Here is a 24062-nt window from a genome sequence, read left to right on the forward strand (position 1 = left end):
TATGCGCTACGGTTTGAAGTTCACAAATATCAACTTATTGACTAAAAAAAAGAATGTATTTAGGATTAAATTATCTACCGACAGGGTCATACCTAGGCATTTGAACAGAAAAGGAATGTAGAAAATAAAATCGCAACCACAATTATTGGAAGAAGACTTGCCGTTACGTTCTGTGAAAAGCTTTCCTTGTATTTTTCCAATAGACGAATCATGTTTGACAAAACTCCACAAGCTGCAATCTTTTCAGATAGTTCGACACTCAAATCAGTGAAGTACCAACACACTTCCAAAAGTTTTTCAAGGTTTGTCCAGGCTTTGCTGTAAAAGTGTATACAATAAAATTGACAAACCAAAATGTTGTGACAGTTGTGCATCTATGCTGTCACATGGTTATTATGGCAAGATCACCCCAACTTTATCAACCGTAAAAACAGATATTAAGTTTCTAAACAAAACAATGACCCATGCAACAACAAAGTCTTATCTAACTTTTCCAACTTGTCGATTTTGTCGGAATAAATTTCAAAGTAGACTTTGAAAAGATCGGCTGCGCCATTTTCCGCCAGGTAATCGCCGACTTTTTGTAGAATCTTGATAACAAATTTTAGGTTTATCTTTTCCAAATCGCAAAATCAAGGATCATAAATACTAACCTTACGTGAGCTTATGTATCTGTCTAGCATCGAATCATGGTACTTGGACAAAAGTTCAAGTAGTTCTGTAGCTGAATCCCCCATGTCGTTAGATTCCTTGTCGTATTTTAAGTCCTCTTTGGCTTCATCCAGATATTCGTTCAGGTATAATAAGAAAGCTGGTAGACGCAAAAATATTATTTCTATAAACAATTAACGCGCTTATTATCATTTTTATCCAACTGGCTTTCGTCAGTTATCAGCAGATCAATGAACACTTATATTACATTTTTCATCAACTGGTTCAGTCTCATTATCCTCGTTGGTGGACAATCCATCTTCAGTTGCAACATTTTCCGCAATCTCCTCTTTAAATGTGCGGACCAGGATAAGCGTACAACAAACTGACAAGCTGTTTTCTTCATCGATCTGACAAAAAGAAACATATAACAGAATTGCGCGTGCTTTTTAGTGAACAGGATAAACGTGGAAAGGAAGATGTATCTTTTCGCGCTTTTCAGTCGTGATCACGTGCTCTTGTGTTTATAAGGTTATGAAACACTTACCATAATCCCTTTCGTGTTCCTAGCGTACCAATTTATCAAATCAACAACTTCCTTGTCTTGAAAAAATATTTTGTTTTTGCCTAATAACGAAAGGTTGTGAAGAAGTGATGCAGATTCAAAGATGATTTTGCCTTCCGTCTGCAAGTAAGTGATAAGCATCGGTAAGTGCCATCAAAGAACTCAAGTAATAACTAAAGTACACCAGATTTTTAGTGAGTTCTTTTACTGTTCCTAACAGTTTATCAATGTTGCTGTCAAAGAGCTTTAAGCAATTTTGAGTATGGAACATGACCACAAAACATTACAAAGCGTTCCACCGGACCAATGTAATCAAATCATTTGTTAATTGTCAATAAATTTGTTCTTATTGAGGTAAAAGAAAACTTGCCTCTAAATTTTGTTGAAAAGTGTTTTTGTACTTTTTTAGGAAGGCGATCAAGTTAGACAGAATTCCACAAGCGCCAAACCTTTCAGATAGCTTGTCACTGAATGCGCTGAACTTCGAACAAACACCACAAAGTTTTTGAACATTTCCGCAGTCTTTCCTGCAATAAAAGTCTGAACATTTTTTTCATTATTTTAGAAAACTTGACGAAATATTGCGATACAGTTACATGAAGTACGACAGGGTCAGTCACCAACAAACTTTGTAACACAAAACGAAAACTTAACAAATATAACACTTTATAATCAACAAAACATTCTTGGCTTACGTTTCCAACTTGGCTTTTTCGTCTGAATAAATGTCAAAGTAGACTTTAATAATACCTGCAACGCCACCTAGCGCCAGATAATCGCCGACGTTCTGTCACAAAAGTAATGTCATTTCGTTGGTGATCGCGAACATAACCTTGATTAATACCAACCTTGATGTTGTCCACACGTTGAGTCCACGAGTAATACTTCAACAAAACTTCAAAAAGGTTTGAAGTTGACTCCCCCATTCGTTTAAATTCTTCGTCGGTTTCCATGTCGCGTTTGGCTTCATCCAAATAATGTTTGAGATAAATTAAAAAACCTGTTAAAAATGTTGTTTCTATTCAGCAATTATCGCGCTATTGTAAATTTTAACAGGGCTTTTTGTCAGTTATCAGCAGATCAATGAACACTTATGTTACATTTCTCATCAATTGGTTTAATCCCACTTTCAACGTTGGTGGACAACCCATCTTCACTTGCAACATTTTCCGCAATCTCCCCAGTAAATGTGTGGACCACGATCAGCGTACAACAAACTGACAAGCTGATTTCTTCATTTATCTGATAAAAGGGAAACGTATAACCAAATTGCGCGTGTTCTTCAGCAAAAAGAGTAAACGTAAAATGGAATGAAAAAACAATAAACAACACCGGATCGGTGAACCAAGCCACCCTGGTAGGCTGTCGATCGATACCGTATCTGTAGTAGCTGAGTAAAACTTTTAAGTCAACCTTTCAGACAACTCTTTTAAAGATGTTTTTATTTTTGTCAGAAAAATATATTTCGCCCTGAAAAGGGCATCATCAGTTTCTGCAAAGTGTACAAAACAGCGTAAAATAACTAAGTGGAAGTCTGCCACATGAAGGAAAGTACCTCGATAAAATTAAAAAAAATTAAAAAAAATGGAATGGTATCATTTGCTGTTCACATTCTTAGTGATTTTCAACCGTGTCTTTTTACGTGTGTACCACGTTGCTCTTTGTGTTAAAAAGGTTATCAAACACCTACCATAATACCTTTCGAGTTCATGGCGTACCAACTTATCAAATCAACTTTCATGTCTTGAAAAAATCTTTTGTTTTTGCTTGATAACGAAATGTTATGGAGAAGCATTGCCGACAACAAGATGATTTGGCCTTCCGTCTGCAAGTAAGGAATATAGCATCGCTCAGTACCAGAAGTAACAAAACAGGTACGCTTGATTTACGTTTATACTACGTTGTGTTGTCTACAATATGCCAATGTTGCTGAAAGAGAGCTTTAGGCAATTTCAAATATTGCAATCATAGCTAAAGTGTAAATATAATATTGTTTCGTTTTGTCGTTGTTACTTGGGTGAAATATGACTTTTCACTATTACAAAATCAATTGTTTAGTTTCCATTGGTGTGTGTTCAGAGACATAAAAGGAGACTTGCCTCTGAATTTTGTTGAAAAGTGTCTTTGTACTTTTCTAGGAAGGCGATCAAGTTTGACCCAATTCCACAGGCTGTAATATTTTCAGATAATTTATCACTATGTACGCCGAACTCACAACAAATATCCAAAAGGTTTTGAACATTTTTCAAGTCCTTCCTGCAAAATAAATTTAAATCAAATTACCTTCATGTCAGACAATTGCGATACATTAATACATTCACATGATGCATGACAGCTTCACCCATCAACATAAATTGCGAAACAAAAGAAAATCATAACAAACTTAACGCTCTATAATCAACCAACAAGTAAATTTTAACTCACGTTTCCAACTTGGCTCTTTTGTCCGAATAAATGTCAAAGTAAACTTTAAAGAGATCAACAGCGCCACCTTCAGCTAGAAAATCTCCTACCTCCTGTAAAACCTTGTACGCTCAAATAACGTTTTTCTATCAAAATACTTCCTCAAGTATCTTTGATACTAACTTGGCAAGTTTCGTTTTCCGATATATCAAGCAACACTTCAACAAAGTCTAAAGCCGATTCCCCCATGCGGTTAGATTCCTTGTCTGATTCCAACGTGAGTTTGACGTCGTCCATGTGATTTGCCACCGTAAGCAGCAGGTAATCTGTCGAGTTGGCATACTACTGTGTTATTCGCAAAGTCATGTGTTTAAGTGGAATACATGTATTATCAAGATTATTAAGTTATAAACAACAGTTTGTCATTGCCTAAAGTGGATTATTATAGTACAGACTAGTGCTTTTTTACGACCTTTTCTGTGTCTATGCATATTTTAAAGTTTTGCGATGCCTCCTTCATGGTTAGAAAAATATTAGAATTAGTGCAAAAGATTCATTTCACAAAGAATAACTTTGCATGTAGCTTAAAAAAGTTGAGTTGGAACTGTTTTGTATATCAGCTGTGTATACAGAGAGTTACGTTTTGTAATATTGTGGGTGCTGGATATGTGTGGTTTTATTTCTATTTTGCGTACAATTATTTGTTGTTGTGCCTTGAGCCGAGAATTTGCACTTGAGGCGATAGTTGATGGCAAATGACGCATATTGTAGTGGGCGTATCTTCTGTAAAACTCGTCACAGTGTTTGTGAAACCATGTCCCGGTAATCGTTTGTTTGAGGCAGTTCAATCTTTCATTACGAGCGCCTCATAAAGAGAAAGCACGCGAAAGCCGCATTCAAGGGCGAAAAACACACAAGAAAAACGCACGCTGCACGTTGAGATGCACACTGTTTGTGACACAGGACCCCCTCCACAAGCGGGCAGCGTCACGTGAGTCAGTATATCACCGTGAATAAATACATCTTGCCTTGACATAGCTGTACTGACCCAACTATGTCAATGTTAACATGACTGAAATGGTTCAACAGACGTGGGTATTCCTTTAACGGCACTTCAATGTAATGTTGCACTTTGGCTCGCTGACGTAGGAGATACTGCCTCGTTCATAGATCCACTTGCTAGCGCAATCCATGCTAAACAAACTTGGAGGTAATTAGCTGCTTGGCGATGAGGATGGATGGGTAAGGCCCCATGAATAACGCCAAACACTTTTTCTTCCATGTTGCTGGGACAACCGGAAGTGGATAATCGAGTGACAAGTTGCATAAAAGCATAACAACTGAATCCAATCGTAATGTTTTAAAGACGAAAGCATGTCGACGTTGTGTAATACACCTGTACCTCGTCGCTTCATTGCGCACTTGCCAAAGTTTCAAATGCAAGTAGCTGACAGTTGCCGTCGTAGTGTTCTGCGCCAACTGCGGATTCAGAAACATCGGACGGTCAGTGCAATTTTAGCTTGCCACTGTGGATGCTGTAACATCGTAGCGTCAGCAAGAACCTTTTTTGCCTCATCAAACGTTGATTGGAGTCCACTGGTCAAAACCAACTGCTATTGCGTTTACCAGAAAGAGCGTAGTGCAGCGGTTTTATGACATTTGGTGCTGTTTTAATAAATCGGTTTCTCTGCATGCCGTGTCCATTAGACACTGAAATGTCTAAGCGGCGTTCTTAAAACCGAAAGTTTATTACACACCAATGAAATTCCTCTCATTTATCGTCGTGGTGTAGGTGTTTGTTTTGGTGGGAAATTGCGTACACACGCCCACCGCACAATATTATGATCTAAACCAGTGAGCTGCAATTCACTGGTTTCCTGTGAAGTTTCCTTTGGAGTGACGCGGAGCATGGTTCAAAAGGTACAGCTTATGCAGGCCAAAGTCTTTGTCAACGCTCAAAAGTGGAAATATGTGTGCCTGATAGTCAATCAGCTAACCCAGTGCTACATTCACCAACTGCACTGATGAGACCTTACAGGTCGAAACAGTGCGTACACCTGTCTGCAGCTCTCATTGATTTATCTAATTGGACCAACTACGTCATTCAGTTCATGTAAGCAAATGAATCAAACTTTTTACAAACTAAACTTCACTAAAACCAAACAACAATTACCTTCTGTGTCGAACTCTTTTTCTCCCATCACTGGTTGACTTTCCACATCCATTTTCCTTGGTAGTTGTTTGTTTCGTTAACGACGGACACTTTTTAATGAAGAAACGATTTTCCACTTCTCTGTGTACTGCTGACGTGAACTTGCTGTTCTATTTGTGGTTGATGCTTGTATAGAACTGTTCTTACAGGATGTTTCTTCACAAATTTAAGGAATCACATCGCTAGTCACGGACCTAAAGTCAGCTTTCAACGCATGTGACAGTCAACACTCGCTCGACAGTTGAGAGTCGCACGAACCCACGCTTTTTACTGTCACGCCATTGCTTCCTCGTCAGGTGTAACGCAAATGAGCTTCGTGCTTGCTTACCTAAACAAGAGAGGTGAAGTGAGATGCGATACAATGGTTAAAACACTACTCATGTTTCCGTGATGTTAGTATTGTTTCGGAATTATTTCGGCAGCTTTGTAATTAAGCGGTTAGATGTTTTTGGGTGGCGATGTTATCCCCCAATTAACCCTTCTACCTAATTCGGTACTTTGCACAAAACTGCCTCCCTAATTCTGATATTGCCCAGAACCCTGCAATAACGGCTCACCACAAAGCCAAAGTAACCCAGGCTGATTTAACTTATTGGACGTCGTGTTCAACCATAAAACGAATAAAAACAGTACAAAATGCCACTGGCCAAGATCTCAATAATCCACAACACCGTAAAAGAGATGCTCACTACACGACGCCCAGAAGAAGACTCGCTAGATTTAAGGAAATCCTTCGCTACACCGCAATCACCAACCAATCAGGATGCGCCTTCTCGACACGCGGCACATCCGGGGCATAAGCGGAGCGTAAAATAATAGGAGAGGGGAGACGAAAGTAATAAAATAGTGTGGTGAAAGTGAAGTGAGAGACTTAAAAGCGATATACGTGCGTAAAACAATATAATAAATAAGTGGTAACAACGAAAGAAAACAGTGAAATTACAAGGTGCCAGCAAGAAAGGTGAAAACAATGAAATACATACAATAACTAACAAAAGTGAAAGGTGACGTGAAGGAAAGAAAATTCGTAACAGTATTAACAAGCGAACACCATCCACAATACTGTTGGCCTATTTCATTTCAGTTCTGTAATTTAAAGACCAACAATGGGATGTACTCAATGCCGTTTGTACGCGCGGGTTTTGGCCGCTCACAAATGGTCCGGTGTTAAAGTGATAAAGTTCTTTGTTTATTGATAACGGTTTTGTTTTGAATGTGAACAATAAGAATTGCAGGTTCGCAAAACTAGAAGTTTACTATGATGCTGTGTACAAATGTTTAAGGTAATAATTTTCGCAATTTAATTATAATGACATTTGTTGTTTTAGGTTGAGGAAACATGGAATTGCAAACAAAGCAGTAATGAAGTCCTTCTCAAATTACTGGTTCTCCCTTGCTGCCCCGGGTAGCGGCGGATAGTAACAAACTATATTTACCGGCTTGGATTTGAAAGAGCCAAACTCATTTTTGTTTACATACACTGATACTTTAAGTCGTAAAGCTGTGTTTGGAAACCAAATCTGTGAGGTAGTCTAAGTATAGTCTGGCAGGGCTTTTGTGGACGCGCAAAATTAACATCATGTTGGCAACAGATGTGGACAAGGTGGACCGGATTTCGGCCTAAAACCACATGTTCGACACACAGGCCTTACGAAACTGTTATAACCTACCATTCTAGCCACGATAAACGTCTTCACAGATAACCAAAATACAACCTATGATAATTACTGTAAGCCCGTGAAAATTTTAGTCGAAATTTACAAATTACATTTTTTTTCGTCTATTTTTTTTTAAAAAGTTTTAGTAAACAAGATATGATAAGTGGAAACCGAGAGAGGTTGACAAGTAAAATTCTTTCAAATATGATTAAGCAACTATCCTGCAACTAATTTTGACCTGAAAGAGTAGACAAGAGGCGGGCCTAACATAAAATCATTAATTAAGATATACTTCTGTGATTCAATTTTGAGCTACATCCCCTTGAACATTTTTATGGTTTTTCAACCAACCCAGAATAGCTGAGTGTGAAGGGCAAAAAATGCACTAAAACTGCACCAAACACACTGAAAATCGCCCTGGCAACACCACGTGCCTTCCCGCTCATTCAACCATAAATTTAACCCCAATGCATCACCGGTTGCCTTTTGACTCAACTGAGTTTCTCTGTGACAGAGGAGTACAAGATGGGCAATCCCCGAGGAAACTATTCGAAATACTACTATGCGGTCTTAAGGAAGGTTTTGATTTTATCCCGAAAACAATGAAATTCTAATTTTTGTAGCATGATGTCATGGTTGACTGTGTCATATGCTTTTAGGAGGTCAAGAAATATTGCGCATGTTTTCTGTTGGTGGTACAAAAATTGGCTATATGATCATAGATTTGTGCTAAGGCTAATTCAGTTGAATGTCTGGGCATCCATATTTAGCTACTGAATGCAATAAAGCTAAAAACAGAACGTTCAAACAAATCAAAATTAAGTTGTACAGATCGCAAAATAAAGATTGGGGACACCTGGAAAAAAAAATGCACAAGGAAAGAACACATACAATGTTAATTACAACAAACAAAATGCTTAGCACAATGTTCATGAAAGCAAATGCAAAAGCAGAGATGGGAGAAATGAAGTTTTAGATTAAACAATAATTAATTCTACAAAAGTACAAAAACCTTCCATCGCCGGAGGGTAAGCTACCAAGGTGAAATAATATAACTACGCATAATGCACTAATGCTAATATATAAAACAGAAATAAGAAAAATGCAACACAGAACATTAAATATCCCGAATTAGCGTAAATTATGTTGACATTACCCTGGACACCAGATATGCTTCCTCTGTCAATGTTTGCGTGTTCGAATGATGCTGCCTGGTGAGTTACTTGTGGTGCTGTATGGTTAGTTTCCTCTCCTGTTTTACACATTTAGTGTTTCTGAAATCTTACATAATGCAATTTATAAATTGCACTAAAGCCACTTTTCTGTTAAATTTGTTAAGAGTTTTTAGACAATATGAAATAACTTCACAGAAAATGGAGATGTTAGTGATTTGCTCATAAGCAAAATACAGGTATACATTTCCCCATATAATAATTATATATGAAGGTGATTTAAATTAAAAATGTTTTTTACTTTACAACTAACCAGGTGAAGATTGACCTTTTTCCATATTCATTTATCTCATTTATCGTAAGTTATTTTATTTTGATCAATTTTCAAATGAGATAGATTTAAGTATCACCAACAATACTTTAACTAACATTGGCCTGTATAAATCAAAAACAAAGCTGCACTTAATAATCACCAACATAACATCAGAACAACTACAGTATGGGTTTGTACGTTCAATTATAGATGTGTATGTTTACGCTACAGTAGGGAACTATTTAATATCACCTACTGTATTTATTTGCAGAAACACATCATGTTAATCAAAACCCACCAAAAATTTCTTTTCTTACAAAAACATCGATCTCATCTATCACAGCTTCTGACTGGGCTGATTTTATGACAATTTTGATTTTGTTGTCGGCAATGGTGAGACCATGAAGATTTTTTATCATAAACTGCGTTTCAGATCTTGTTTTTTTCCACACCCCATATATCTGTTTTTCAGTTTTATCAAATTCGACTTCGTCACTGGATAGACTTACAATGAGATTATCCTCCTCGCATCTGCATTATGTGCTTAGTAAGATCTGAAGACATGCCGTCAGTGTATCTAAACTCACGTGATGACAAGTGTGGTGTCAATAAGCTTCACGAGAGGATTTTCATCTTTTGCTGCAGCAATATTGTCAAGTATGTTTAGGGAAGCAACAATTTGAGTTGGAGCCACATCGGATGTTGACGGAATTGTCACGATTAACGACTTTTCTTTTGATAGTCCAACAAACGTTTGAAGTGTTAGAGCCAAAACAGTGTACCTAAGAATATGACATTAGGCCTAAAGAATACCAAATTACACTTACAGCAATACCATGAAAATTCCTGTGTTGAAATTTCAAACCAGGTGGTTCCAGGTTTCATGCAAACATTTTTTAATTTGAATAAATGTCCCGTTTGTCCGCAAGCTTTTTGTATCTGTGCAATAGTATCAGTCTCAAAAAAACGCTGATAAAAATAGTTTGTGGCATTTTATGTATTTTTATGTATAATAGTCACTATGAGGCGAATCAGTTTCAGTACACAAGAGTTTGTATATATATTACGTTCTCATATTTTCAATTTTACACCAAGTATAGCAAAAAAACTTTATAAATTGTTGTTGATGGACAAAAATTTTAAGGCTCACCTGTACAAGTGTTTCACAATTTGTTCTATAGCATGTAGGTAAACGGATTTTAATTTCTTGGTTGAATTTGAGTCCATGTGGCTTGCACGAAAGCAGGGGTGTAATCTGCATCCTTCTGTTTATTTCCTAAAATTAAGAAGTTTGTGACTAAAACTCCTAAAACATAATCCTTTACAAAAACTTATAACCCAATAAGTGCACACTAATTTACCCTGCAATAAAACAAAATCAATCTTCTCAAATCGAAATTCTTACAGATTGATCTTTCATCCCATAAAATGATTCAGCTTCAATTTCCACATCCTCATCTAAAGCATCGGCAGGAAAAGAAATCCTGCATCCTCCAACTTCAATTACTCCTCCTTGTTTTCCAATTACTTTTGATGCTTTGTGATGGTGTATGTAGTCCTAAATGTAAACAGAGTTTGGTGTGTGTCTGGCATTGCAATACTTAAAAATCTACGCAGAAACCATGCAGTTAAAATTTACTTTTCATGCCAGAAATTCTTTTCACAGACAGAGCATACAACCATTGTAAACGTAGCACTGAAGGGTTTACATGACGTGACAAAAACATCAATTTCACTTTAGTGCATATTGTAACTCATTCTCGTGTGTTACTGTTTTCACGCATTAAAACAGCAACAATTGCTTAGTTACTAAATTTAACACTTTTAGTAGTTATTAGTGCACTCTCTTCATCAGGTGTTGCATAAAGCGAGATTAACCTTGCGAAAGTTCGTGCAAAATTTTTAAGCAGTCAGTCTGTCCAAAAAAGTCATTAGCACTAAGTTATAGACCTAAAATTATCACGGAGTATTGAAGAAATTAAATTAAATTAGAGTCATTTTTTGTCTTGTATCAACTTTCACATTTGGTTAAATTTGCTTCATTCAAAGAACCTCTTAAACCTATAGGGGAAAATTCGCTTGAAACGGGTTTACCCAAAAACAAAAAAACATATTAAGCTAAAAATGTTAATTTAGTAGTAAGTTTTCTGATACACACAACTTACCGGTTTTTCCAACTCCCACAATGTCTTAAATGCACTGCTACGAAGCTCTCTAAAAATGGAAACTGTTAAACGATACTTAAACACCAATCTGTTTACAGTGTATATCTATACACATGTGCGGAAATTTTTATTTGCAGATATATACAATAATACAATATTTATCTATATATGCACAATTTTTAGAGAAACCATGTTGACAAAATCAATCGCGGATTTTACTGGTGGATTTTTTTAATCTGATATCATGCACTGTTGACAAAAGACTTTATATATTGAAAAATAGGAATCTTAGCCATAAACTGAAGATGCTGGCCAAGCGATCACTGTACCCTCTGTAATATTAATATGCACACAAAGCAGTAGTTTTTGAACACAGTATCAGCCGGGCTGTTGTTAGGAATATATATTTCGCCTTGTGGGCTGTGGTCATCTTCAGTTTCTTAGTTACAGTAAACACAACAATAAAATGACTTAAAAAGGGCCTGAAAAATAGCAACAGATGAATGGTTAAACTTCAATAACCTGTTGCAATAGCACTTTGACCAGGCAAAACGCTGTGTTGCAAACAGTGCTAAGGCAAGAAAATAGCGTGCACAGTCGAAAGGCATCGAACGCGTGTAAATAAGGATTACACAGGAGCATGCTATGATTACACTAATATGAGGAACTGCGTAAAAACACAATATAAACACACATATAAAACATAGAAACATAAAAAAATCTTAAAAGGCGGTGCAACGACTTTAATTACGATGCAAAACTGTTAATGAAATCCTGTTTCCACCAGAGGGATGTACTCTGTTTGTGCGAACATTTATCGACGAAAGTATATGGCTTGACGGCTTAAGGCCGTATCTCACAATTAAATCTTGAAAATTGAGCTTTAGAGGTCATTTGCCATCATGCACCTGGTGACAGTTTCTCTTGTTTGCCAAAAATAATTTCCGGGTCTGATGACTCACGAAGGGGGACTACTATTTCTTAACAGAAAAAAATTGATTGCAGCTGCATTAAGACAGCACATGGGGGGGTTTTGCAAAGGCTTACCGCCCAACTGCCAGTCCTAGGGGGGGGGGGGGGTACAAACAGCCCTGGGGGGGACCCATAAACAGTTATGAGACATCTTATTCTTGTGTAGAGGAGGGTTGGTGGCCTCACTTAATGGCAAATGGAGGGTACTTTCTGTGATTCATTTTTTCACAAAACCAACCTACACTTTTTTTGCTTTTTTAGCCAAAATAATGTCCAACAGGGGGGCAAAATGCCCCTGGGGGAGCGGTTAAAGTAGTTATCTCGAACATAATTTTGACCAGAATTTCTAGACAAGGGTCGGGAGTAACAGAAAATCACAAAATGAGCATACTTTCTGTGATTCATTTTTCCACAAAATCCACCTCAATATGTTGGTAGTTTTTCAGCTACATGTTCAACAGCACCCTCTACCAATTTACTGCCTGACTAATGACCCTGAAAACCATGGTAGTTTTTCAGCTACATGTTCAACAGCACCCTCTACCAATTTACTGCGAGTATCTTGATTTTCGTGCTTTCGTTTGGTTGTAAATTGAAAGTTGGAGCATAACGATGAAAAAAGTTATCAAAGAAAAATCTGTATTTTTTCATGTTTTCAAAATATAAATTCATATTTCTGCACTTGTGTGTTGGAATTTTTCCTGTATTTTAATATCGTTTGAAAGGGTTAAGCGCGTAGAATGCTCTGCTTTAAAATTTTTGCCAGCGAATTTTGTTTTCGCAACTTATGTCATAACACGCATATTATATTCATAACCGAATGAATATGTTTTTTTAAAATAATTTTGGTATCTTTAGAAAGATCAGCCTGTGAACTTTTACGTGAAAAAAACCCATGCTGCTACCCCGTAGGTTGGCCGAGTTACCCACATTCAAATTTTTGTTAACTGGCGATTTTTTTTGGCAACTAACATCCCTCTGGTCTTTTTCCCATGCTAGTTTATGTTATAGCGCATGTTGCGTCCTCTTCTCTGGCCTGCCTGTGTCGGCGGGTTGATTGGCAGCATTTGTCAAGCGCCCGACCTACATATACAAAGAAGAAAATCTGATCGGGATTCGTGGCCAGGATATCCTGGGTTCAAATACTATAATGTGGTCAAAAAAAAATGATAAAGATGACGACAAAATTGCGGATTGCTTCTATTTGATATTTGTAGAACAACTACATTTTCCTGATTGGACATGTGCAAGGAAAAGTCGCCACTATTACATCATTCATCAGCTATAGTACTAGTTGAATTCACTATTAACATCCAAATATTCTCTTGCCTTCTCACACACTGCATGCAACACAGCGTTTTGCCTGGTCACAGTGCTATTGTAAAAGGTCGATTATGTTTTTTCATCAGGTCATTTATTGTTGTTGTTTTTCAGACCCTTTTAAAATCATTTTATTATTGTGTTACTGTAAATAAGGAACTGAAGATGCCCACATGGTGAAATATTTATTCCTAATAACAGCCCGGCTGATACTGTGGTCAAAACCTAGTGCTTTTGTGTGCATATTGATATTACGGAAAGTATAAAGTGATCGCTAGGCCAGCATCTGCAGTTTATGGTTTCAATTTTCCAATATTTGAAGTCATTATAAAAGGTTTAATTTATTTAATTGGCAAAACACTGATATTTGCCTTATGTTACTTTGCATGCAATTGTGCGCAAAACTGAGATATTGTGGCGAGCGAACTGCAGTGTTCGCCTGTGCATCGAAGCGTGCCATTCCCTCGTGTCGCGGTTGACGCCTTAAAAACTCGTGTTTCATTATGCTCGCCCTTGTTTTACTTCGCGCAACTCTAGCAATAAAGCATCAACCGCTTTAACATTGGCGTTACGTAAAAGCTTTGATGGCGATAAGTATACTCAACGAAGTGGGCACATATACTCTGAATGAATCTTACCTTGAATCGTGACCTTCAAGTTCCGCCAGTTTCTTCATCACCTCGGTATCTTTTGTTATCATGGATTTGTTCTTTTCCAAAACCAATAAAGACCAGATGCATTTAACTGCTGCAATTTGTTCCTCAAAGTTGTCTATACCGAGAAAAGTTTTAATGCAAAGACTACTCCTACAATTTTTCCTTTGCAAATACTTAATTTCTCACAACAGAAACAGAGAAGTTAAGGAACGTTTGTTCTCATCCACAAACGATAAAGCCCAGCTGCATGCAACTGCCGCTATTTGGTCATCGCAATTGTCTATTTTGAGAAAAGATGCTAAGAAGAGCTACGATACGTTCCCGCAAACTGTCGTTGTCGTATTTGGAACCGAGATTACCAAAACGTTTTCTGCATGTTAAAGTCGCGCAATTATGCGTAATTTACCTGTGTTCATAAGTTTCCTTAAACATGGTAGTACCCCACTTTGTATTATTTTAAAGCTGTTCTGGTCGTAGTTGGCGAGTTTGGTCAAACCTAACGTTAACTCATGCGCAGAAAAACCTGCGGAGCGGTGGTTGCTACTCAGCAAAGCTTCGTTCAGGACCTGACAAAACACAAGATCATGTGCTAAATATTTACCTCAATGTTGTTATTGATGCTTGAAAAATATAATGGTTTCGCCTGAAATAAACTAAACACAGTAGTATAGACTTTTAAAACGCCTATAGTAGATGCCCTAAAAGTGTCTTAGTAGATAAGGTATGGGCTTACCTGCAAGATGTAAGATATGTTTTCATCATCAGTTACAATGAGGTCATTTCTATCTTCATCATTTTTTGTGTGGGCCAAGATAAGCATGCAAAGTGTTGGCAGCAGCCTCTCATCGTTTCCACGGATCTAGTCGAATGTGTATCCGTAAAAAAGGCTGTCAGTGGTTTAATTTACTTTTGATCTTTCGTATTTGCCAACCAATCACCTTTATTCCTTTCGTGTTGTTTGAGTACCAACGTATCAATTCAACCGCCTTCTCGTCCTTAAAAAATGTTTTGTTGTTGCTTGATAACGAACAGTTGTACAGGAGCATTACCGCACTGAGGATGATTTCACCTTCAGTCTGCAATATATGCACGTCATATCTCTGCCGTTACATTATGCGCTACAGTTTGAAGTTCACAAAATCAACTCATTGACTAAACAAATAGAATGTAAATACGATTAAATTAACTACCGGACAGGGTCATACCCAGGCATTTGAATAGAAAAAGCATGTATAAAATGAAAGCGCAACCACAATTCTTTGAAGAAGACTTGCCTTTAAATTCTGTGAAAAGCTTTCTTTGTATTTGTCTAGTAGACCAATTACGTTTGACAATATTCCACAAGCTGCAATCTTTTCAGATAGTTCGACACTTTTTTCGACGAAGTTAGAACACACATCCAAAAGTTTTATAAGGTTTATCCAGGCTTCGCTGTAATAGTGTATACAATAAAATTGACAACCCAAAATGTAGTAACAGTTGTGCATCTATGCTGTCACATGGTTATTATGACAAGATCACACCAATTTATCAACCGCAAAAACAGATATTAAGTTTCCAAACAAAACAATGACCCAAACAACAAGAAAGACTTGTCTAACTTTTCCAACTTGTCGTCTTTTTCGTCTGAACAAATGTCAATGTAGGATTTGAAAAGAACGGTTGCGCCATTTGTCGCCAGGTAATCGCCGACTTTTTGTATCTTGAACACAAATTTTGGGTTTTTCTTTTTCAAATCGCGAAATCAAGGATCATAAAAACTTACCTTACGTGAGCCTATGTATGTGTCTCGCATCGACACATGGTACCAGTACAAAAGTATAACTAATTCTGTAGCTGAATCCCCCATGTCGTTAGATTTCTTGTCGTATTTTAAGTCCTGTTTGGCTCCATCCAGATATTGGTTCAGGTAAAATATGAAAGCTGGTAGACGCAAAAATATTATTTCCATTCAACAATTAACGCGCTATTATCATTTTTTTCAAACTGGCTTTTCGTCAATTATCAGCAGATCAATAAACACTTATGTTACATTTTTCATCAAGTGGTTCAGTATCACTTTCCACGTTAGTGGACAATACAACTTCAGTTGCAACATTTTCCGTAATCTCCTCTTTAAATGTGTGGACCAGGATAAGCGTACAACAAACTGACAAGCTGGTTTTTTCAGTGATCTGACAAAAGAGAAAGTATTAACGAATTGCTCGTGTTCTTCGGTAAACAGGATAATGGTAAACATAAAATGGAAGGGTATCATTTGCTGTTTACATACTTCGTGATATGCAACCGTGCCTTTTTACGTATATATCACGTTGATCTTTGTGTTAAAGGGTTATCAAACACTTACCACAATCCCTTTCGTGTTCGTGGCGTACCAACTTATCAAATCAACAACTTCCTTGTCTTGAAAAAATCTTTTGTTTTTGCTTGATAATGAAATGTTATGGAGAAGTAATGCCGAATTCATGACCATTTTGCATTCCGTCTGCAAGAATGCATAAGCATCGGTCAGTACCAGATCCAGGAACTCAAGTAATAAATAAAGTACACGTGATTTACGTTTATACTACGTTGTGTTGTATGAATTATACCAGTGTTGCTAAAAGATAAAAGATTTAAGCAATTTTAAGTTTTGCAATCATAGTTATAGTTTCAAGATAAGTCGTTTCACTTTAATGAAATATGACTTTCCACTGTTACAACAGCATTCGTCGTGGCATAAACATTGAAATCGATTGTTTAGTTTCATGAATGTTTGCCCAGAGACGTGAAAGGAAACTTGCCTCTAAATTTTGTTGAAAAGTGTCTTTGTACTTTTCTAGGAAAGCAATCAAGTTAGACAGAATTCCACAAGCTGCAATCCTTTCAGATAACTTGCCATTAGGAACGCTGAATTTCAAACAAACATCACAAAGTTTTTGAACATTTTTCCAGTCTTTTCTGCGATAAATATTTTGAAAAAATTAACTTTATTTCAGAAATCTTTAGAAAATATTGCGATACAATAGAACAGGCACTTGATGTTTAAAATATGACAGGGTAACTCATCAGCACACTACGTAAAACGAAACAAAACTTACGAACACATCACCCAATAATCAACAAGAAAATCGTGACTCACGTTTCCAACTTGGCTTTTTCGTTTGAATAAATGTCAAAGTAGATTTTAAAAACATCGGCAGCGCCACCTAGCGCCAGGTAATTGCTGACTTTCTGAAAAACTATCTTTCAAAAATAGGGTTGATAAGTTTATAATCACGAACATGATCCTGATCAATACATACCTTATTGGAGTTGCTTACTTCACGTTTAGCCCACGAGAAGTACTTCAACAAAACTTCAAGAAGGTTTGAAGTTGACTCCCCCATTCGTTTAAATTCCTTATCAGTTTCCATGTCGCGTTTGGCTTCATCCAAATAATGTTTGAGATAAAATAGGAAACCTGGCAGACGCAAAAATGTTATTTCGTTTTATCAATTAACGCGCTATTGTAAATTTTTTCAAACTGGCTTTTCATCAATTATCAGCAGATCAATGAACACTTAATCAATGATTCAAAGTTCCTCTGACAACAAAACTACTTAATTGGGCGACGTTTCGTTCTTTATACAACAGACCTATATTACCACAAGTGAAGTGAAACACTAATACGGCAATAAATAGTAACGCGTGAATAAGTTGAAAATGAGCTATAAAGCTGAAAAGTGGGAAGTGGAACACAGAAAGTTAAAAATGCGCGCCAACTTCACTTGTCCTGATGAAGGTCTGTTGAAAAACGACCGAAACGTCGTCCAAACAAGCAGTTTTGTTGTCAGAGGAGCTTTGAATTTTTGGGTTATAGGCATGGCAGCATTAGCAACAACATGAACACTTATTTTACTCTTTTAATAAATTTGTTTAGTCTCACTTTCCACGTTGGTGGACAATCCATCTTCAGATGCAACATTTTCCGCAATCTCCCCTTTGAATGTGTGGACCAGGATAAGCGTACAACAAACTGACAAGCTTAAATTTTCATTTATCTGACAAAAAGAAACGTACAACCGATGTTAACAAACGGGTACATGTTCTTCAGTGAACTGGATCAACGTGGAATGGAAGAGATAACTTATTCGCGCTTTTATGTCGTGACCACGTTGTTTTTGTGTTAATAAAGTTATGAAACACTCACCGTAATCCCTTTCGTGTTCCTGACGTACCAACTTAGCAAATCAACCATGCTCATGTCTTGGAAATGTCTTTTGTTGTTGCTTGGTAACGAAAATTGGTAGAGAAAAAATGCGGACGCCAACATGATTTTGCCTTCCGCCTGCAAGGAAGGGAAAGACATCGGTCAGTGGTAGATCAGGAGCTCAAGTGATAAGTAAAGTACAGGTAAATCAATTCTGTGTTTTGTTCAGTCAGTTACAATATACCACTTTTGCTAAAAAAAAGTTTTGAGGAATTGCAAATATTGCAAAACGACAGTGCACGATTTAATTGTTTTGTTTCGTCGTTGATTGAACAAAATATGACTTTTTTACAAGCATTCGGTATGGCATGAATATTGAATTCATTTGTTTTGTGTCCCTGAATGAGTATTTAGTGACGTAGAAGTAGACTTGCCTCGAAATCTTGTTGAGAAGTGTCTTTGTACTTTTCTAGGAAGGCGATCAGGTTTGAAAGAATTCCGCAAGCTGCAATCTTTTCAGATAACTTTTCACTTACTGCGCTGAACTTTAAACAAACATTTATAAGGATTTCAACATTTTCCCCTTCTTTCCTGCAATAAAACATTCATGGGAATTACCCTCACGTCAGAAAACGTTATATTGTGATACATTAACACAGTAATATGATACTACAACAGGATACCTACCAACACAAATTATGTAATTTAATAAAATCTTTAACGAACATAGCAAACCAAAGTAAATTTTAGCTCACATTTCCAACTTCTCTTTTTCGTCCAAATAAATATCAAAGTATACTTTGAAAATATCGACAGCGCCTCCTTCTGCCAGGTAATCCCCGACTTTCTGGAAAATCATTTCAGAAACATATGGTATATAAGTTGGTGATGGCGTACTTGACCCTGACCAATACACACCTTCAGTGAGCTGCTGTTCTCATCTTTAGCACATTTGGAATACCTATACAAGACTTCAGAAAGGGCTGAAATCGACGCCCGAAAACTTTTAAACTCCTTGATATTAAACAAATACATTTATAATCTGGTGATTGTGCACATGAACTCATCAATACCAACATTAATCGAGCTTCTGTTTACAGGTTTATTCCACCGTAATTTCTTCCACAATGCATTAGCAATATTTGGAATTGACCCTCCCAATAATTTTTGTTCCTGGTTATTTTCCACGTCACGCTTCACTTCATCCAAGTAATATTTCAGGTAAAATAGGAAACCTGGTAGAAGTAAACCTTCACTATTATTCGGCAATAAACACGTCATTGTTTCAGTTTTTCCGTAACAGCTTTTTATACATTATCAACGTGTTTATCAAGTTTGCTCTCACATGACGTATTTCATGTTTTTAAATGGAAAGTAAATGTAGTTTTTATATTACATTTTTTATTCAGTAATTCGGTCTCCATTCCAATGTTCGTGGACCCTCCTTCATCCTTTACAACAATTTCATTAATTTCCTCTTTAAATGTGTTGACCACAATCAACGTACAGCAAACTGACAACCGTACGTGTTCAGATATCTGACGAAAAGGGAACATAAAAACAAATAATCTTTGTTGCTTTACTAACAGGGTTTATGAAGAAAGAAAATGATATATTATGCTATTCACATTCTTTTTCAAACTACTACCAGCGTGCCACATGTGCATCCAGGTCCCAGCCTCTTTATTATTACAGTGACTATTTGTTTCGTCAAATAATATTTTTATATAAATTAATATTGAACAAAAAATGCCCATCATTTTTAAGTCCAGACAACATCAGAAACCGTAAAAAGAACGATCTTGTGAGTGGAAAATTGTACAGCCCACTAATACATAGCAGATTTTAGTTTTGCCTACGGCCTAAAAAAGGTTGTAGACCTCTGTTTCAAACCGTAACATTTAAGTTTTAACCACGTTTCTCTTGTGCTTATGAGGTTATCAAACACTTACTAAAATCCCTTTCGTGTTCATGGCGTACCAACTTAACAAATCAACATCTTTGTCTTGCAAAACTATTTTGATGTTGAACGACATGTTGCAGAGAAGTGCTACCGACAACCTGATGATATAGCCTTCCGTCTGCAAGTAAGAAAAAGCATCGGTCAGTTTCAAACCCAGGAATTCAAACGATAGTTAGTTACAATATATCAATGTTGCGCAAAAAGAACTTTGTGCCATTGCAAGCAACAATAGCAAGAAAGAGATGTTATTTCTTCACATAGTCGTTATAGTAAAATGACTACTCAATATCACAAAGCATTCGACAGGGCATAAGTAATGGAATCATTTGTTAAGTGTTATTAAACATGGTTTTAATGACGAAAAAGATGAATTGCCTTTAAATGTTGTTGAAAAGTGTCTTTGTACTTTTCTAGGAAGGTAAACAAGTTGTACAGAATTCCACAAGCTGCAATCTTTTCAGACAGCTTGTTACCAAAACGGGTGAAAATCCAACAAATTCTCAAAAGGTTTTCATCATTTTTCCTATCTTTCCTGAAAAAACATTTTTAAACATACCTTCACGTCAGACAACTTGACGAAATAGTGTAATATATCAATACAATGATGTTTTAAGGGTGCGATAAGGTCACCCACCTGCACACATTGTCAATCGAAACAAAAACATCAACGAACATAAAACCTAATAATGAAAACAACAAGTAAATTCTAGCTTACGTTTCCAAGTAGACTTTAAAAAGATCGGCAGCGCCACCTTCTGCCAGAAAATCTCCAACATCCTGTAAAACCTTAAAGGCACAAAATATTATTTTTCTTTACAAATGTTTTCCAGCAAGTCAGTATAATACTAACGTGGTGTGTGCTGTTCTCCGAATCTCCTATATTAAGCAAGGTATCAACAAATGTTAAAGCCGATGTCCCCATGCGGTTATGTTCCTTGTCAGATTCCAAGTCACGCTTGGCTGCATCCATGTAATTTGCCAATGGTTGGAGGTAATCTGTGAAGTTAACCTTTGAAGTAAGTTTCGAAAGTGAGTTTTAAAAGAAATTGTTCTACTTACCTTTGCTCTCAAAATTTTTTGTTTTCGAAGCAGGCTCGCCATCCTCATCCATTTTGTTCCATAAATGATTCTTAAAACTTTTATTGATATATACCAACTATTCACCGCTTTTTTAATGAACTTCTGGTATGGAGTGCTTAATTGATGTCAGTAGTTGTTGACATTTGCTTTTACACAATGTTAAGTATCAATACGCCAATCAGGCACTTTTTCCCCGAAAGTCGGATCGAGATGTAAAGAAACAAGCTTTCGGTGAGGTTTAAACTTAACACTTTACCGACTGAGCTACGGGTGTATTTGATGGTTAAGATATACTTTTGCAAACTACCAGGCGACCTACTGTATCCTTCTCTCTTCATCTCAAAACCATTTCATCAAACTACAACACGCTATGGTTGTCCTTGATAGAACGCGCGACTAAAAGCATGTTAACGAATAAGTTACGACAAAGAAGTCCTGTATTTTGTTTCAGCTCGCAATTCACAGGCGAACAAAGGAATCTTCTCGCTTCAACGTTCGCTCGTGGTTTAATTGACGCTACTCGTACAAAGCGCTGTGACGTAACAAAGCTCAGTACAGCTTTCTCTTTGTCAATGATGTTGTTTATCCTGACAATACGCAACTTTGGTTGGATTTCGTTGCACCCATAAAGCTTTCATGTAGAACGTTTAACTGTTAGTGTGTAATCATTTTCGAAAACGAAGAAACTTGTTGTAATTATAATGTTCGAAGCAAATTATAAATGCAACACTTGGCCAAAATATCAACACAGAACACACAACGGTCGAATGAAACTGTTATAACGCCATCATTCTTGCCACATAGATTAACGTTTCAACTTCCAATAGTAACTAAACTACAGTCCATGAATAAATACCGTAAACGCAACAAATACTTAGCAAGGTTGTATAAGACTGAACTTGAGACGAAATTTACAAATTACACTTTTCCATTGATTCCTCTGAATATTGTGTGCAATGAACCAGAAAACAAGGCATGGCAAGATGGAATTAAACGTAAAATGGATTCAAACCCAGAGCATGGAGTTGAACAGTGCAGGGCACTTAGAAGTTAACACATGGCGTCAGAACACGCAAAGGTTTAATACAATTGGTCAGCTTTGTTTTTGTCGCCAACACAACAGTCCAGTGACAGAACGTTAAAACTCCATAAAACAACGAAATGAAAAATACAAAATTGTACATGTTGTGATCACTGAAGTGTGACATTTTTCGTGCCCCGTTCTTTTCGTTTTCGCACTGTGCAACATTTCCACGTCGATTGTGTAGGAATGTAATTAGTGGTTTTCCCTAAAAATCACGCTTGTTCTCGGTTTCGAATACAAGAATACAACAGTGTAATTTGAACCTTTGAACAGTATATGGTTTATTTGCATTCAGCTCAACAACACAAGGCCACACAAGCGAGTTAAAACATACAAAAGCCCCGAAAAGCGCTTATTTTATCTGAGCCCCTTGGTAAAGTCATCAGTTCGGTTGGGTGTTTTTATCCAACCCGATGAATGTACATAATTAATCGGTGTAAAATTTTTCCCAAACAGAAAAGATTCGAATTCGTTTTTTATTCGTTAAATTTCCCAATGTGTGCTTCACATAATCTCAATTTTGTTTGTATATTCAAAGTATCGTCGTTTCAGTTTTATTGAAACATAATAAATGAATGATTCCAAATCAATATTTGAATTCGTTACCACAGCAACCACTCTTATATATCCGTATCTGTGCCCTTTCCCTTTGTCTCAAATTCTTTTCAAAAAACAAGTTGTTGGATTCTACCGAGGACGCGATGACTTCCATCAGACTACAACACACACTATTGATGTTTTTTTTTTCATACATGACCTTGTTGATAGAAAGGGGTATGGGAATGTGTGGTCCAAGCTTGTGAGCATATCTGGACGAATTACTATTTAGCACAAGCTGATAGGCTGCAAGCATAAAAATTAGGGTTGATGAATTAACAATTTATTAAAAAAACTAAAATTGTATGTGAAAATATTGTGGATTAAGAAATAATATCATCATTGGCCAAGGTAGCCAAGGTAGCCAAGGTACGCTGGTGCGCAAGCGCACAACTTGCCAGGCAACCTCCATATATAGCCTACGTAGGGGAAAGCAGCACTCCCAAGTTTAGAAAAAGTGACTAGGTTACTCACATCCTGTTGGTCACCAACAATTAACTTTTTTCCCAAATATCAAGAACAAAATGTAGTGCTATTTGTCGATGCATTTACAATCCTAAATTTTTGATTCACATTTATTTTATTAAAACCTAATGTAATTTTTTGAAGTATATAATTTAAATATAATCATCGTCGTGCTGTTGCAATCATATTTATTAAAACTAGCAATTGATTGTTATTATGCAGATGCTGCTTGTTTGATGAATATTATTATTTAAGTTGTGATGGTCTGTCATGTTTTAATATCAGGGTGAATGATTTATTTGATGAAATGTTCTTGGTTATATCTGAACAAGACTTCAACTGCCAGTAACATTAAATAAATGTAACTCACAACAAACTACTCATCCTGTTTTTGGTCTATATTGTGTATGAATTCTTTCCTCTGAATGCCATCAATCATGCAATCTCGAGTGTCTATGTGGACTGATACGTGCGAGTCAAGACAATGAAATTTTAAATAAAACAACGCAAATAACAAAGGAAAAGAATTTGAATGAAAGATTTTCACCAGATAAAAAAAGTTGCAATTCTTAAAAAATGACACAGCAAATACACGAGTTTTTAGAAAAGAAAAAT

General features: G+C 36.6%; 2 protein-coding genes across 10 annotated transcripts in view; both read right to left on the reverse strand.

The window, feature by feature from the left end:
- Positions 1–24062, reverse strand: part of LOC145902895 (uncharacterized) — a 63133-nt gene that overhangs the window by 3646 nt on the left and 35425 nt on the right. For 2 of the 9 annotated variants that reach the window (XM_082991042.1, XM_082991035.1), the window contains 20 exons: positions 17995–18109; positions 17372–17529; positions 17209–17312; positions 16871–17027; positions 16435–16572; positions 16120–16261; positions 15853–16010; positions 15689–15789; positions 15362–15518; positions 15026–15163; positions 14821–14946; positions 14494–14653; positions 14070–14202; positions 11140–11188; positions 10380–10532; positions 10125–10250; positions 9810–9913; positions 9562–9756; positions 9273–9505; positions 8063–8741 (listed from right to left, as the gene is read on the reverse strand). In XM_082991042.1, the coding sequence (XP_082847168.1) occupies positions 8545–8741; positions 9273–9505; positions 9562–9756; positions 9810–9913; positions 10125–10250; positions 10380–10532; positions 11140–11188; positions 14070–14202; positions 14494–14653; positions 14821–14946; positions 15026–15163; positions 15362–15518; positions 15689–15789; positions 15853–16010; positions 16120–16261; positions 16435–16572; positions 16871–17027; positions 17209–17312; positions 17372–17529; positions 17995–18109 (2844 nt within the window). In that variant the 3' untranslated portion in view covers positions 8063–8544. Of the gene's footprint in view, positions 1–8062; positions 8771–9272; positions 9506–9561; positions 9757–9809; positions 9914–10124; positions 10251–10379; positions 10533–11139; positions 11189–14069; positions 14203–14493; positions 14654–14820; positions 14947–15025; positions 15164–15361; positions 15519–15688; positions 15790–15852; positions 16011–16119; positions 16262–16434; positions 16573–16870; positions 17028–17208; positions 17313–17371; positions 17530–17994; positions 18110–18258; positions 18385–20210; positions 20340–20596; positions 20754–20936; positions 21008–21071; positions 21218–21280; positions 21539–24062 lie in introns of those variants that run through there. The other 7 variants (XM_082990995.1, XM_082990987.1, XM_082991000.1 and 4 more) reach the window with 7 other exon arrangements.
- Positions 30–6030, reverse strand: LOC145912424 (uncharacterized). Its single transcript, XM_082999886.1, has 15 exons — positions 5793–6030; positions 3803–3945; positions 3641–3732; positions 3316–3472; positions 2907–3041; positions 2317–2458; positions 2065–2216; positions 1912–2003; positions 1587–1743; positions 1199–1336; positions 920–1061; positions 654–811; positions 490–590; positions 168–318; positions 30–41 (listed from the first exon to the last, which is right to left on the reverse strand). The coding sequence occupies exons 1-15, from the start codon at positions 5842–5844 to the stop codon at positions 30–32; spliced, it is 1824 nt and encodes a 607-aa protein (XP_082856012.1). The 5' UTR covers positions 5845–6030.

This window comes from Ascidia mentula, chromosome 1 (genome assembly GCF_947561715.1).
Source record: "Ascidia mentula chromosome 1, kaAscMent1.1, whole genome shotgun sequence".
Lineage (NCBI taxonomy): Eukaryota > Metazoa > Chordata > Ascidiacea > Phlebobranchia > Ascidiidae > Ascidia > Ascidia mentula.